Here is a 16,981-nt window from a genome sequence, read left to right as displayed (position 1 = left end):
TATTTATAAATATAACGGAAGACGTTCCACAACAACAAAAATCTAAAAGCTGTAATTAAGTTTAGTAGTTAGAAAACAAACTTAACAACAAATCAAAAGAAGAGAACGAAGAAAAACCCGACCAATAATTTCAAGTTGACATTTAGACAGAGGTTTTTCTCACAGTGCATTGTGGTTAAATGAGTCAACGTCATCGCAGCAGGACGCACCACAACCTGCGAGACCGTAGACATACCCCCAACAACACCAGCACAACCCCTCCCATCAGGTATAGCCTTGCCACGCGCAGAGATCGGCATCAAAATTAAGCCAATCGACGACCAAACCTAAAACGCAGCGTTGCGTCCTTTGACGCACGTAACGGGACATTTCTGTGTGCGCTGCGTTTCAAAAATCTGATGGATGGAAATGCACAAAATATGTTTCACGGCAATCATCAAGGGTGAGTTTTTCATCGAGTTTTTTCTCCACATGTATGTATATGTGGGAGCTAGAAAATGTTTGTTTCTATGAAAATGGGGTATGTTAGTTGTGGGTGAGGGTCAAATACACTAAATAGAATAAATCGGAAAAGTACGCAAATAATTAATTACAATAATATGTATCTATTATATCTATTTATCTATCTATAAACAAATTCTTTTTTGTTAGTGCTATTAGATTTATATTTTATTTTCTTGAATAAGAATTTTGTATTATCATTAGTATTTTGGTTGTTAAATATTTAACTATTATAATACATATTTAATAATATATTATTTAAATCAATTTTGTTATAGTATTAATAATTATTTTAATAATCATCGTAATAATAATGATGCATTACCACCCAACATCTAACAAATTATTATACAAAATAAAATTGTGTTATTAATAATGATAAAAAAAAGGCTACAAAATGATGATAATAATATTGATAATGAGATCAATTTCAGAATTATTTCATTATGCAAATAATTATTTTAATACTAGCGACAATGTTGTAGATGATAGACTATAGGCAATTATAATAATTAGAATAATGCAATATTAGAATTCATATGTATATTTAAAACGATAATTATTATGAATGTAATAATGAATACGAATGCAGTAACTGCTTATAATGATTTATCACAATATTTGAATTAATGAATTATTCCTCAAATGTAGTTTTAAAGATAATTGATTAGAGATTAAGAATTAGATTAGAGATAAAGAATTAGCTTAGATGTAAATAATATTATTAATAATTAATTTCTTTAAATTCTTGCGCCACATTTGTTCATTTTCAACTAATGCTAAATTCAAATAATTTCATTATCCGCTTACAGAGATCCCTATTACCGTTATGATGCGGCCGCCGCAGCAGCCGTTGCCGCAGCGGCAAATCCTCGAGCCATGGGCCCGCCCGGTGGCTATCCGCCGCGTCATCGGGCGCCGCATCCGCTACAGCAGCAGCCACAATATCCATCGTACCAGCCAACGGCGGAGAATCTCTACGGGCTGGGGCCCACCGATCAGCACGCGGCCATGGGCGTCGGCATGGCTGATCTAAGCGGCTGGGGTGCAGCGCCATCTGTGCCGGGTCAAGCGGCCGCATATCCCGGTGCCGGTCTAGGCGCCTACGGACATCCGCAGGCAGCGCCGCCGACGCAGCAGCAGCGTCAGAGCAATGCCAGCGCCTATCGCCAACATATGCCCGCCTATGGACAACAGGAGCAGCAGAAGCTGGTGCCGTACGGGGCACAGCAGAACATGATGGGTGCCCTGGGCGCCAGTGGTTACGGCAGCCTGGCACCACAACAGCAACAGCAGCAGCAGCAACAACAGCAGCCATCCACGCCACAGCAACAGCAGCAGCAACAACAGCAGCAGCAGCAGAGCCAGCAGCAGGCTCGACTGCCGCAGCACTATCCACAAGCGCCCGGGCAGCATCCGCTGTATCCAGGTGCGCCGGCTCAAGCAGCACAGCCGGCGGCACCTCAGGCATACGCGCACAGTCCCTACGGCAGTCCGATGCAACATCAGCCGGGTCGCGGCGCTCCGCAGCATGTGGGCTACGGCCATGCGGCACTGGATCAGGCGAGCGCCTATGGACAACACGTGCCCGGAGCAGCGCCGCCGTCGCATCATCTAACCGCGCAGCAGCAGCAGGCTGCGCAGTTGGGTGCGCATCCCAGCTCACATATAGCCAGTGCACAGCAGCAACAGTTGCAGACCCAGCAGCAGCAGCAGGCGCAGCAACAGCAGCAGCAACCGAACCACGTGAGCCTAATGCAGCAGCAGCAGCTGCCAGGCGCTGTGTTGCCGCCGCCGCACATGGGCATGCCGCCCAGCTATGGCAGCCATCATCAGCAGCAGCAGCAGGCACAGCAGCAACAGCAGGCACAACAACAACAGCAGCAGCAACAGGCACAGCAGCAACAGCAGCAGAGTGCGCCGCCCTACATGTCCAGCAGCAAGCATCAGGGCAGCGCTCAGCTCAACTCCTCGCCCCAATATCGTGCACCATTTCCACAGCTTTCGCCACAAATGTCGCCGCGCCCGCCGACAATGTCGCCGCATCCGCAAATGTCGCCGCGGCCCGGCGTATCGCCCGCCAAGCCACCACAAACAGCCCAGCAGCAGCAGCAGCAGCAGGTGCAACAGCAGCAGCAGCAGGTCAATTCGCCTAGCCAGCATAGCATCCAAGGCATGGTGGGTCTGCCCTCGCCCAGAGCGCAGCCACCGAGCTCAGCCACAGTCGGCAATGCCAAGGTCCCAGTCAGCAGTGTGGCAGCCGGCGGCGTTGTTCCGCCTGTGGTCAACACGCTGCAAGCACTCGAACAAATGGTTATGCCCACACAGGCGCATGGGCTGCCGCCCATGGACTATCCCTCATCGTATCGCAGCGCTGCGGTCATGGGAGGACCACGCATGCCCGCCTCACCCTCTCCACAGCACCATCAGCAATGGGGCGCGCCGCACATGGCGGCAATGCAACAGCAGGCGCCACAACAGCCACCGCCACAGCAGCAGCAGCAACAACAGCAGCAGCAGCAGCAGCAGCAACAACAGCAGCAGCAGGCGGCGGCTCAGCAACAGGCAGCGCAGCAGCAAGCTCAAGCGCAACAGCAGGCGGCGCAGCAGCAGGCGCAACAACAGGCACAAGCGAACGCGCTGCTGCAGCAGCAACAGCAACAGCAACAACAACAACAGCAGCAACAACAGGCGGCAGCTGCAGCAGCAGCAGCGGCGGCTGCAGCCCAGCAGCATCAGCACCAGCTGAGCATGTACGGACAGAGTATGGGGCAACAGGTGCCCGTGCCCGTGCCGGTGCCTGTCTCCGTGCCCGTGCCGGTCTCTGTGCCCACTCAGCAACCACAGCAAACAGCGCCCACTGCACCGCCCCCACAACCGCCAGCACCAGTGCTGCAACAGCAACAACAGCAGCAGCAGCAACAACAACAGCAGCAGCAGCAGCAACTGAATGAGCAACTGCAGCATTCCATCAACGATATTGTCGGTGGCAATCAGCAGCAGGCGCAACTGAGCGCACAGATGGCGTCCTCCCCGCTGCATCAGCAGAGTCTGCCCAGCATGCATCATCTGAGCTCTGCGGCGCATCACCAGCAGCAGCAGCAGCAGCAGCCTTCGCTGGAGGCCAGCACAGCTCAGCAGCCACAGCAGCAACAGTTGCAGGCACAGCAGCCACAGCAGCTGCAGCATCAATCACCCATACATCAGCAACAGTCGCCGCTGCAGCAGCAACATTTGCCCAACTATGCGCAGCAACAGAGCAGCAATCAGCAGCAGCAACAGCAGCAGCAGCAACAACAACAGCAGCAGCAACAACAGCAGCAGCATCAGCAGCAATTTGATGCATTTGCCAATATACTGGGAGATACACAGCAAGCACCAACAGCTGCTGCAGTAGCAGCAACTGCAGCTGCAACACAGCAAACAATGTCGCCAGCGCATGTTAGTTCGCCCATACCACAGCTGCAACAGCAGCAGCAACATCAGCAACAACAACAGCAGCAGCAGCAGCAGGCTCAACAGCAGGCGCAGTTGCAACAGCAACCAGCCACGCCCACACCGCCAACACCCTCGCATCATCTGAGCAGCATACTGAACGAAACAGCCAATTCGAATGATTCGTCAACGCTGGCTGTCGCGGCCAACGACAGCAACAACAGCAGCAGCAACAGCAGCACCAACAGCATTGTCAACAACCAGCCCACCTCGGTGCACGACAGCAACTCGCAGAGCAGCATCAACAGCAACAACCAGCAGCCGTTGCTCTCGAACATGGACACTGTTGGCAGCGGAGGCATGCTGAACAGCAACTCGGACTCGACGCACACCACGCACCACCATGTGAGTGGCGTGGATGTTGGTCTCTTCGACAACAATTCAATGAGCTCGACAAGCGCTGCTGCCGTTGCAGCTGCCTCAAATGCGGCCAATGCAGCGGCAGCACTGCTCGACAGCAATTCCCAATCATCGAATGCGGAATTCGAGAGCTCGAAGAGCGAGCAGCCAGAGCAACAGCAACCACAACACCAGCAACAACAGCAGCAGCAGCAGCCGGCAACAGGTGCTGATGACTTGTGCGCCCAGCTGGCACAGGACGAGAATAGTGTCTCGAAGACGCAGCCCGAAACTCTAAGTGAGACAACGTTGCCGGAGGAGCTGGACAGCGGCAACAAGCAACAGCAGCAGACAGAGGAGCTGCTGGCGGAGCAGAGCTTAAGCGAGTTGGCTGACGAAACGAAATCCGCTGAAGAGATCAGCGAAGACAAGAGCCAAACGCAAATGGACAACACCACGCTCAGCCAACCGCAGCAGCAGCAGCAGCAGCAGCAACAACAGCAGCAACAGCCACTGGGACAAACACCTTTGGGTGTGAGTGGCATGCACCCGCTAACCGGCTACGAGGGACAGCAGCCTCAGCAGCCGCAGCAGCCGCAGCAGCAGCCGGGGCTGACAGCGCAGACAGCTGCGGCAGTGCCGCCACCCCCGCCGCCGACGCACATGCAGCCCATGTTGCCGCCGTATCCAGGCGCAACAGGTGCCATGTATCCACCATATCCGATGCTGCATCAGCAGGAAATTGCCGCGCTGCAACAGCAAATACAAGAGCTCTATTGCATGCCGCCCGGACACGAGCATCAGCATCAGGACAAGCTCATCCGCATGCAGGAGCGCCTCCAGCTACTGCAGCAACACGAACTGACCGAGCAGTGTGCGGGCGGACCGCAGTGTTTGCTGTATCAGAACATGCCACCGCTCTATGGCAGCAGTGCGTTGCACAATCAGATGGTCGAGAGCCCACAGGTCTCCAGCACAACGGGGCGTGGTCGTGGCAAGGGGGCCAACAAACCGCGCAAGCCACGTGCCAAAAAGGGTGACAAGGCGGCGGCAGCAGCTGCTGCATTGCAGCAACAACAGCAGCAGGAACTAATGGACATTAGTGGCAATGTGGTTGTGGCTGCAGCCAGTGCGAGCAGCAGCAGTGGCAGCATCATTCCCATACCCACCACTCAGTTGCCTGTCTCCGAGGACTGTGTTACCCAGGGAGCGGGCGATACGAGCGTTGTGGGTCTACTCGAATATAGCGAGAGCATGGGTGATCTATCGCAGGATGTGCATTCGGCCAATGAGCTGGACACCTCCACCGATGGCAGTGGCAAGAAGAAGAAGCCGCGCAAGCCACGCGCACCTAAAGATCCGAATAAGCCACCACGTGATCGCACGCCGAAGGTGAAAAAGCCGCGGGATCCCAATGATCCGAACTCTACAGAATCTCCTGGAGGCGGACGCAAGCGAGCGAGTGTTAGCAAGCGACGCAAACAGTTTGGAGAAGATGGAGCCGAGCAAACGGGCGAGGGCAGTGAGCAGGAGGATAACAAGCCACTGTTGCCCAAGTCCAGCGAAGGCGAGGCAGAGACCAGCGGCGGAGCTGGAGGCGTCGATGGTGAGTCACCTGACTATGATGACATACCCGTCTCGAAGATACCGAGAGGTGCGAACGACGACGACAACAAAGACGCCGAAGTGGGCGATGAGACAGTGGACTCGGTGCCCGACTCAGCCGGCGATGCAGCCAGCACGCCGAGTCGTCGAGATCGCAAGCGCTCGACGGCGCGCAGTCGTCGCAATGCCACGTCCGAAGAGGGCGGCAGTGCACGACGGAATCGAGGCTCGTTGAGTGCCAAAGCCCTGAAGAAGCGACGCAATCGTGGACGCATTGTGCCCGAATCGGATGGCGAGGATGATACGATGGATCGTACGCCGCCGCCATCGCCGCCGCCGGATTCAGAACTCGACTCGAATAAGCGACGCTCGTCGAGAAACACACAGCGCAAGAAGTATATAGACGACGTAATGCTGCGTTTCTCGGATGATGAGAACTCCCTGCTGATAGCTTCCCCCGTGAAGAAGGAAAAGAAGTCTTCGTCGGCCAATGCGGCCAACTCGAATGCTGGCAGCGATGTGGAGAAGGCAGAGCCACAATCGGGTGCCGAAGGCGAGGCTGGTAGCTCTGCGGGCGAAGAGAAACCCTCGGTGGCAGCAGATGACACCAACAGCCAGCTGGAGGCCAGCTCCAGCACCTCAGCCGCTGAGAAGGCCGAAAGGCAAAGTGCTAACGAGTCGGCTGCATCAGCCATGTCCTCGAAACCCAACTATGTGTACATCAATACGGGCGACGAGGACAGCATGGTGGTGCAGTTTGTCTTAGCCCTGCGCATGGGCAAGCGGGAGCTGATACCCGAGCCACCCAAAGTGAAGACACCAGAGCCTAAGACGGAGACAGAGATCAAAGCGGAAGCCGCAGCAGCAGAGGCTGAAACAGAAAAGGCAGAGGATAAAGAAACTGCTGAGAAAGCCGAAGACAAAACCGAAAAGGCGGACGAAGAAGTCAAGAAAATGGATGAAGATAACAAAGAAGAAGTGGATAAATCAACGGAGGAGACGAAAGCTGAAGCCGAGAGCAAAATGGAAGTCAATGAACAGCTGGACACAGTCAAAACAGAAAAGAGTGATGAAGAGACGCCCGAGAAGGAGGCGGAGAAAATGGAAACTGACGAGGCTGTAGAACCGGAAAAAGCAGCTGAAGACGCAGATCAAAAAGAAAATGAAGAGAAAGCAGAAGATGAGCAAGAAGCAGAGGCCAAGACTGATGAAGCAACAGAAAAGCCAGCTGAGCCAAAGAAAGAAGAAGTGAAAGAGGAGGAACTTAAAGAAAAAGAAACCGAAGCAGATACAGAAAGTGACAAAGAGAAAGAAACGGAAAAAGAAAAAGATGCTGAAGACGAAGCGACAGAGAAAATGGAAGTAGACGACGACACAGCGGCTGAAGCTAAGAAAGATGAGAAGAACGTGAAAACAGAAGATGAAACAACTGAAGCAAAGACAGAAGCAGACAAAGAGAAAGATGGCGAAGACAAGGAGACAACAAAACAGACTGAAGACGATGCAGAGGAAGGAGACGACAAATCGTCCACGACCACAAAGGATGATAAGCCGGAACCAGTCTTCATCGATGTCGAGGAATACTTTGTGAAGTACCGAAATTTCAGTTATCTGCACTGCGAATGGCGCACGGAAGAGGAACTCCTCAAAGGAGATCGCCGTGTGGCTGCAAAGATACGTCGCTTCCAGCAGAAGCAGGCACAGCAAATCAACATATTCGAGAACATCGAAGAGGAGCCCTTCAATCCCGATTTTGTGGAGGTGGATCGAGTGCTGGATATGTCTGTCCATACGGATGAGAATACCGGAGAGACGACCAAGCATTATTTGGTTAAATGGAAATCATTGCCATATGAGGATTGCACCTGGGAGCTGGAAGAGGATGTAGATAATGATAAAATTGAGCAATACTTGCGCTTCAACAAAATACCATTGAGATGTGAGTGGAAGAGTCGTAAGCGTCCACATCCGGAGCAATGGAAGAAGCTGGAGAAGACGCCCATCTATAAGGGTGGGAATAGCTTGCGACCCTATCAGCTGGAGGGTTTGAATTGGTTAAAATTCTCCTGGTATAATTCACACAATTGCATTTTGGCCGATGAAATGGGTCTGGGCAAGACCATACAGAGTCTGACCTTTGTTCACTCGGTCTACGAATACGGCATAAGAGGACCATTTTTGGTCATAGCTCCTCTGTCGACCATACCCAATTGGCAGCGTGAATTCGAGGGCTGGACCGACATGAATGTGGTTGTCTACCACGGCTCGGTGACCAGCAAACAAATGATCCAGGACTACGAGTTCTACTACAAGACAGATAGCGGCAAAGTGCTTAAGGAGCCGATTAAATTTAATGTCCTTATCACCACATTCGAAATGATTGTCACTGACTATATGGATCTGAAAGCCTTCAACTGGCGGCTGTGTGTGATCGACGAGGCGCATCGCCTGAAGAATCGCAACTGCAAGCTGCTTGAGGGATTACGACAGCTCAATCTCGAACATCGTGTTCTGCTATCGGGCACACCCTTGCAGAACAACATAAGCGAACTCTTCTCCTTGCTCAACTTCTTGGAGCCAAGTCAATTCTCGTCGCAGGAGGAGTTTATGTCGGAATTCGGCAGTCTGCGCACCGAGGAGGAAGTCAATAAGCTGCAAGTGCTACTCAAGCCGATGATGCTGCGACGTCTCAAAGACGATGTCGAGAAATCCCTAGCACCGAAAGAGGAGACCATCATTGAGGTGGAGTTGACGAATATACAGAAGAAATACTATCGCGGCATATTGGAGCAAAACTTTAGCTTCCTCAAAAAGGGCACGACCTCGGCGAACATACCCAATCTAATGAACACAATGATGGAGTTGCGTAAGTGCTGCATACATCCATATTTGCTCAATGGCGCCGAGGAGCAGATCCAATATGACTTTAAAGCACAGCACGGCGACGATCCCGAGTCCTACTACAAGAATCTTATACTCTCGGCGGGTAAAATGGTGCTGATTGATAAGCTGTTGCCCAAACTGAAGGCGAATGGGCATCGCGTGTTGATCTTCAGTCAGATGGTACGGTGCCTGGACATACTCGAGGATTATTTGGTGTACCGCAAATATCCGTTCGAACGGATTGATGGACGCATTCGTGGCAATTTGCGTCAAGAGGCGATTGATCGTTATTCGAAGCCCGGATCGGATCGTTTTGTCTTTCTGCTCTGCACCAAGGCTGGAGGATTGGGCATTAATCTGACAGCCGCCGATACGGTGATCATCTATGATTCCGATTGGAATCCCCAGAACGATTTGCAGGCCCAAGCCCGTTGCCATCGCATTGGCCAACGCAAAATGGTTAAGATCTATCGTTTATTGTGTAGGAATACCTACGAGCGAGAGATGTTCGACAAGGCCTCAATGAAACTGGGCCTGGACAAGGCTGTGCTGCAGTCCATGAACACGCATGGCTCCAAGGATGGCAACAACAAGCAGTTGTCCAAGAAGGAGATCGAGGATTTGCTCAAAAAGGGCGCCTATGGCGCTGTCATGGATGACGATAATGCGGGCGATAAGTTCTGCGAAGAGGACATCGACTCGATTTTGAAGCGACGTACACAAGTCATAACTATGGAGTCGGAGAAGGGTTCCACCTTCTCAAAGGCTTCATTTGCCGCCTCTGGCAATCGCTCAGATATTACAATTGACGATCCCGACTTTTGGACCAAGTGGGCCAAACGAGTGGATATCGATCCAGATGCCTGTGAACGTGATGAGACCGAAGATCTGGTGCTATCAGAGCCCAGAAGACGAACACAGATCAAACGTTATGGACACGAGGATGTCATGGAAATCAACTCGGAGGATTCGTCGAATGAGAACAGCGATGAAGAGGGCGGCATAGGTGGGTGTCAGAAATACCTTATCATAGAAACAGCTATACATATTTTAACTGATTTAATCTAGGTCTACGCTCGAGACGGCGCAAGGAGAAGCGCGATCGCAACCGCGAAAAGAAGGGACACGATGAATATATACCCAGGGAGCGTGATGCCCTGGCTGCCTTGGGTCTAGAGGAGATTCAGTATGGCAACTGGGCCAAGTCGGAATGCTTCAAAGTGGAGAAAGGACTACTTTCATTTGGGTAAGGCAATCATTTCTTTCTTTCTATATATCGTCACGATATCTGCAACGTCTCATCACATTGTTCAGTTTCATATTAAGTATATAGATCTTACGCTGCAGCATCTTCTCCTCCTTTTCCAAAAGTAGAGCCTCTTCCTTCTTTTCAATATATTCGGTAATACTTGGAGCATCGTATTCCTCCAGCTGGGCACGCAGCTCATTCAAGACAACATTATCCTTTTCATTGTTGATACGCACCATGGCCACCTCCTTCTCCAGTTTGATTATCGTGCGCGATATCTCCTCGGTACGATTGAGGACATTGCGCATTTCTGTCTCCAAGTTCATCATGGCCTGCTTCTCCTCAGTCATGGCCAGCGATGTTTTGCCCGTAACACCCTTCAGTCCCGCCATGTGGGTGTTCTTCTCCTCCAGCTCGTTGGTCAACTCGGTGCGTTTGATAATCAGCTTCTCGAAATCGACAGCTGTCAAAATGCCACTCAAATCGGCTTTGGTTATCAGATCAGCGCGATGCTGTTGACACGTCTCCTGCAACGATACGATTGTCAACCGCATCGTGCCCAGCAGAGCGCGCGCGTTCTTAAACCAGTTGGCCGTAAATTTACGCAGTTTGCGTTCCACCTGCCGTTCCGTAGCGCTCTCCAGAAATGCTATATCATTATTGTCGCGCAAAAAGTGGAGCAGGAAATTCTTTTCCGTTTCAATGGTCTCCTCGCTGCGATAATGCAGCTCCTCGATTTTAGCGCGCAACTGCTTGACCTCGACCATAGCTGCAGGAGAATTGAATTGGATACTGTATAAGATATTAGATATATGAGTCCTATCTATACTGCTATCTGTATCGGCTATGTATACTCTATATGAAATCTATACAGTCTTCTTTGCTAGCTTCTCTATACTATATACTGAAGCTCTGAACACCTATATAACATAATATTCCTTAAGTTGGTATATGTATGCATAGTACGATAGATTCTATTATATATATACTATATGAATACAAATACATATACTATTCAATGTAATATTCTAAAGCTCTATGAATACCTATACAACACAATATGCCCTAAGATTGGTCTATGTATTGATAGTACTATAGATACCATACAACGTATAAGTGTCACCTAATCTGACTAATCAACATACCATTCCTTTCAATATCGACCACTCGCTTCTCCACCTCCGCTGCCGCCTTTTCGGCCAGTTCGGCTTTGGCCTTGAAATTCAATTTGTGCTCAATCTGTTTGCGTCGTTCGCCCATCTGGCTCATTGCGCCCATGTGTATGGATAGGCTCATGGAGCGTTTGGAGCTAGAGTGACGACTGGATTGTGCCAGGTTGTCCTGTGGCCGGATCTTTGACTGCATGCGCTTCACCATCGAAGTGCGACGCTGACGCAGGCCAACTAAAAGCTTCGGATCGTTCTTCTCCAGAAAGTCAACCATTATGTAGTTCTCCAGCTTATATATGGCCAATTCCTTTTGAATTTCCTCAACTGTTCTAAGCATGTCCAATGAATCCATTTGCACTAATAGGATTCGACGCTCCTCCTCCGTCATTTGCAAATAATCATCTAAATGATATTTATGCGATATGGCCGCAATATCCAATTCATAAGTCTCCGGCTCGATAGTGGCGGGCGCTTGCGATTGGGATCGATTGACATTGAATTTGGATTCGATGGTGCCGATGCTCTTCTCTGATATGCTAAACATGATGGCTACTTGTACAACAATAAACAACAAAATATATATGTAAATATGCTGAGATTCACAAGGACAAAATGCAACGTTTATTGCCGCCTTCTATCTCTCGCTCAATATAGAAATTTGATAGCCGAAAGGAATAATGCCTTGTGGTTTGAACGTAGATGTGCATGAAGTTGATTGTGTATGGCAGAACTGTTTACAATACAGAGAATACTCCTACTAAGCCTTCTATGCTGTCTACTAAATCTATCTACTATGATCATTTCCCTTAATCCAGACACGAGATATCAGAAATACATTTTGAGTCATTATCATAATTTCTAGTTTGAATACATATAGAAGAACATTACGTATTCCTTATCTATATTTACTCACTTTTTTCCTTTACCTTTCGCAGTTGGGGTCGTTGGACGGAACTCTTGGAACTGGGTCAATTTAAGCGCGGCTGGCGCGAAGTGGACATCGAGGACTGTGCGCGCATTATAGTAAGTGACCACTGATGAATCGCAAAGAGATAAAGTATATATATGTATACCACATATGAGACTTGTTTAATGATGACTATCATGCTAATATTGAGAAAACTTTAGGTTTTCGCTGAGTAAAAACACAACTTCTCAACATGCTGAACAAACAAAACAAATGAGTTTTTCCCCATCTACTATAATATTGATTGAATCTGAAGCTAATCTGGTTTCTTGCTCTCTTTTAGCTGCTGTACTGCCTGCAGGTGTACAAGGGTGACGAGAAGATCAAGACGTTCATCTGGGATCTGATTACACCGACCGAGGATGGCGAGGTGCAGAAGATCAGCAGGGATCATAGTGGCCTACACAATTTGGTGCCACGAGGTAGGAATGCCAAAGGTATGGTAAAAGATACATTCACGCACTCCAACTGCTGCACGGACGTAGAGAGTTATAAAAAAAAAAAAAAAAAACGAGCTGCCTCGAACTAGAAATTTTTACTCGTATTGTACAAACCAAAATGAATTTTACACACTATATACCTGTGGGCTGGACTACCTTAACTCTAACTAGCTAATTATTCTAAATCTTCAGCTGGCAGCTAATTTACGCTACTTGACCTATATATGTACCATATATACATAAAATTATTCAATGGATCTATATTTCTAACTGGGTTCCTGTGTTTTCCACCATGTCTTAACTGTTGCCCAACTTCAACTTTTGTCAACTTCACTAAAAAAAAAGTTCAAATAACAGTTTTACATATACAAATATATATATATATGTACACCAACTACTCTATGTAGAATTTAGTAACTGACTCGACTTTGACCGCGACCAGACGTACGTCAAGAACTGAATTGGAAAAAAAAGATAAAGAAAAGTGTGTGTATGTTTTGTTGCCATGCAATTGTATGCCTTTTACTATAACCTTTTTATGATTTATATAATAGCTACATAAGCATTTATATATACATATACATATATTTATATAACCATATATATAACACTATTTGTACATAATCATAATTAACGGTTTATATATTACATTATATTTTATATTTATTTATTTTCTTTATATGTAAAACATCTTCATGTTCTGAAAACCTTATTTACTTGCAAAGTGACAAACGATTTTATAGCGTAAAGAAAAAGAGTCAAAACTTTTTAAAATATTTAACTGAAGATCCAATATCACATTGCAAGTTGAACTTGCCTTTGGCGAGTCGAAGCTCCATTCCAAATTTTATCTATTTTGTATTTCACATATATGATTTTCTTTAATTCACATTTATAATATCATATATCATCTATCATATTGTATCATAATCGCCTTTGTACATAATTAGAAATGAAGTATTTGAAAGTAGTTCAACTCATGCATCACTCACATATCAAGCAAGAAGTTGAGCTCCTGTTGGACAGGATAGCTCAACCGATGGGAAGAATTTGCAACTAAATTTGTCTATATTTTTTCATCGACAGGACGCAATGGTGGCAAATCCAACAAAGAGATGGCCTGTGGCAGCTCCACTCCTGCGCCGGGTACTGCTTCGGGCAGCAATAGTGGCAACACGACGCCCGCCCACAAGTCAAGCTCGTTGGAATCGGACAAGGATCAGGTGGGCGGCGTCAGTGCCAGTGCTGTGGCAGCGGCTGCGGCTGTTGTTGTGCCAACGCCAGCGCCCGCACCGCCCACCAGCATCCACGATCCGAATCACTGGAGCAAGAAGGAGAAATACGATGCGGATGCGTATCTGGAGGGCGCCTATAAGAAGCACCTGGGCAGACACGCCAATAAGTGAGTCGTGTGGAATCGAATTTGTTTAAACTAATCAACCAACTCGTGGGCCAAACTAACATTTGCTAACAACAACAAAAACTCTCTCTCTCTCTCCCTCTCCCACTCTCTTTACGTTTTTGTTTTGTTTCGTTTGTGTTAATTTCGTGATCACATTTTTACAGGGTATTGCTGCGCGTGCGCATGCTCTATTATATACAGCACGAGGTCATTGGCGAATTCGTGCAGCAGATTAAGGATAACACGCCCATCAGGTAGGCAATCAAATGATAGACATATATCTATAAACATAGTAGTAGATCATTGAACACACATCACATCATGATTGTTGTCGTTGATTGATTGATTGATTGACTGATTGTTGTTGTTGCGCTCTAATCAAGCGTGCCAAGGCATTCGTTCGTTTTTCTTTTCTATAAATATCTTCTGACAATTATATCTTTCTCTCTATATATATACATCTATATTCATTCATATATTTTTTATTTATTTTTATTTTATTATTTAACTTGTTAATTGTATTTTACAAATTTAAACAAAAATGCCAATTTGTTTTTAATGTTAATTAGCCTTAAACTCTTTAACTAAACATTCGATTCTGTTACTTAAGCTCGCGATTAATATTTCTGCTCTATGGAAAATTTAATGGGATGGAACTGTGCTCTTTAGTTTCAAATTGAAATTGAACTGAAAATTCATTGAAATTGAACTGATTGAATTGAAATTGAACTAAGGATCGCAACTCTATCCAAATTTGGGTGTTTGATCGCTTTTGTGTGAGTGTTGCGCTCGCTCTCTAACTGCTCTTTCTCTCTCGCTCGCTCGCTCGCTCGCTCTCTCTCACACACACACACTCCTTCACTCGTTACTAAACTCTCCTCTCTCTCTCTCTCGCTCGTTACTAAAAACTCTCGCTCCATGTTTAGAAGTTCGTTCATTTCCCAAATATTTGTTCTATGCAACTATTTATTAAAATACATTTTGTATAAATCCAATCTTTAATCAAAAAAATAATAATAATATAAAAAAAAAATGGTACTCGCATCGTAAGCTCCAAAAACTTTTCTCAATCTCTCTGTCTCTCTCTCTCTCTCGCTGTGTTTTGTTTGTTGCACTTGAAAAATTTCTTTTGACGAATTTTCTAATTTGCTAATTTGAATACGAATATCTATATATATATATATATATATATGTATATGTGTGTGTGTATTATGTATGTATATACTCTATATATACTGACTACTTTTGGAACTACAACAACAACAACTTCTACCACTACAACAACAACTGCTGCAGTTCGAAAGCAAAGCAACTACTAGCACCCAATCTGGAAAGGTAATATCTATGCACACACACACACACACAAACACACACATCTCGCTCTCTCTCGCCCGTTCGCTCGCCCGATCGTACTCTCTCGCTACGCAAAAAATACTGAGGAAAAACTCATTTTATGCGTCATATCGTATCGATCAACGAATTGTTCCAATAAACATGACATCAAGCAAAGAAAAAATTTCCATACGAGGGTGGCTTGAAAAATTTAAGAACTTCCCGAAATTTTTATGAAAATCTTTGAAAAAAAAATTGATTTCATTAAAAAATATATGTATTTAGCTTTGAAATATTTCAGCTCACTCTCGTCTATCATTTTTCAGTCTTCCAAAAGCTAACTCGAAATTTACTTAAGTTGCATTTTGTAGTTTTTGTACTTGAAAATCTCTCCAATGTAATTTGTTTTCAACTGTTTTTAATCCGTAGCACAAATTGGCAAATTAACAAAAAACTTATAATCACAATTTTATTTTCTATTTGTTTTTTTTTTTTACTTATTTCTAAAATTTTTGAAATTATTTTAATTTTGTATAACTTTTTTCCAAATTTTATTTAATCATAACAAAAAAAAATTGACATATTAAAAATAAAACGACATTTTAATTTAAAATTTATACTAAACAACTCATTTCTATTTCCCCTCATCTCCAAATATATGTATATCTATATATATATATATATATATATATTATATATATAAATATATGTATATAAATATATACATATCGTATGTGTGTGCATATCTATCGAATCATGCAGCGAGCTACCTATTCGGCCGCCACCAACGCCCGATCAAGTGCCATCGTCATGGTGGAACCCCATTTGTTGTGATAAGAGTCTATTGGTCGGAACGTATAAGCACGGCTGTGAAATGTATCGCCAAATGAGAGCCGATCCAAATCTTTGCTTTGTTACCCATGTGGGCGCCGGTGCCGGTGACGATTTGGCCGTCGCGAGTTTGCCAATGTAAGTACAAACATCTCAATATCTGCCATACCATATTTATCAATATTAACAAAACACACACACACACATACACACTATATCCCCTCCCTCCATATTGAGCTACGCATAAATAGGTGACCATTTCTCGTAATATCACATAAGCCACAAGTACTAATATTAATCACAAAAGCCTTCAGACCAGACTCTAGCCCTATATGTGGAAGCAACTGGTAGAGACTTAAGATATATAAGATATAGTGGATTATAAGAAGTATAGAGAACTGAGACTCTATGTAACTAAGAGTTATTATGCCTAAACTAGCTCATGAAAACACATTTAGCTTAAGAGTTAAATAGGATGTGCTGTATGAAGTAAATCAGTGTGACCGTATTTAGAAATTTTTGTTGCTTAAATGAGAGTAAATATAGATTTTCTAGCGAAAATTAGAGGGTTTTTAATTGAAACCTAGATAAACTAAAAGATGTGACCATATAAATAAAAATGAAGAATATTTAGAAAGCCCAGAAAATATGTGGATTGCTCATATGGATGTTTTTTGAAACTATAGGAAAAGAAACAACAGAGCTTTTAATACTAGAATACCTTATGATTGGCCAGCCGTAATACGGTCACACTGAACACGCAAATAC

At 45.9% G+C, this 16,981-nt stretch overlaps 2 protein-coding genes across 13 annotated transcripts in view; one reads left to right on the top strand and one right to left on the bottom strand.

Moving 5' to 3' along the window:
- The first annotated feature begins 10 nt into the window (after nucleotides 1–10).
- Nucleotides 11–16,981, top strand: part of LOC6575774 — a 35,340-nt gene continuing 18,369 nt past the window's right edge. For 5 of the 12 annotated variants that reach the window (XM_044008747.1, XM_044008741.1, XM_044008740.1 and 2 more), the window contains exons 1-9: nucleotides 263–442; nucleotides 1,314–9,829; nucleotides 9,892–10,069; nucleotides 12,177–12,264; nucleotides 12,492–12,645; nucleotides 13,735–14,050; nucleotides 14,215–14,304; nucleotides 15,347–15,385; nucleotides 16,145–16,351. In XM_044008747.1, the coding sequence (XP_043864682.1) occupies nucleotides 399–442; nucleotides 1,314–9,829; nucleotides 9,892–10,069; nucleotides 12,177–12,264; nucleotides 12,492–12,645; nucleotides 13,735–14,050; nucleotides 14,215–14,304; nucleotides 15,347–15,385; nucleotides 16,145–16,351 (9,632 nt within the window). In that variant the 5' untranslated portion in view covers nucleotides 263–398. Of the gene's footprint in view, nucleotides 443–1,313; nucleotides 9,830–9,891; nucleotides 10,070–12,176; nucleotides 12,265–12,491; nucleotides 12,646–13,734; nucleotides 14,051–14,214; nucleotides 14,305–15,346; nucleotides 15,386–16,144; nucleotides 16,352–16,981 lie in introns of all 12 variants that reach the window. The other 7 variants (XM_044008743.1, XM_044008746.1, XM_044008742.1 and 4 more) reach the window with 4 other exon arrangements.
- On the bottom strand, nucleotides 10,065–11,999 carry LOC6575775. The gene is made up of 2 exons (XM_002001743.4): nucleotides 11,218–11,999; nucleotides 10,065–10,841 (listed from the first exon to the last, which is right to left on the bottom strand). The coding sequence occupies exons 1-2, from the start codon at nucleotides 11,783–11,785 to the stop codon at nucleotides 10,093–10,095; spliced, it is 1,317 nt and encodes a 438-aa protein (XP_002001779.1). The 5' UTR covers nucleotides 11,786–11,999; the 3' UTR covers nucleotides 10,065–10,092.

This window comes from Drosophila mojavensis, unplaced genomic scaffold (genome assembly GCF_018153725.1).
Source record: "Drosophila mojavensis isolate 15081-1352.22 unplaced genomic scaffold, ASM1815372v1 contig_36, whole genome shotgun sequence".
NCBI classification, from domain to species: domain Eukaryota; kingdom Metazoa; phylum Arthropoda; class Insecta; order Diptera; family Drosophilidae; genus Drosophila; species Drosophila mojavensis.
Note: the sequence above shows the minus strand (reverse complement) of the source record. Positions and strands in the feature narration are given on the sequence as shown.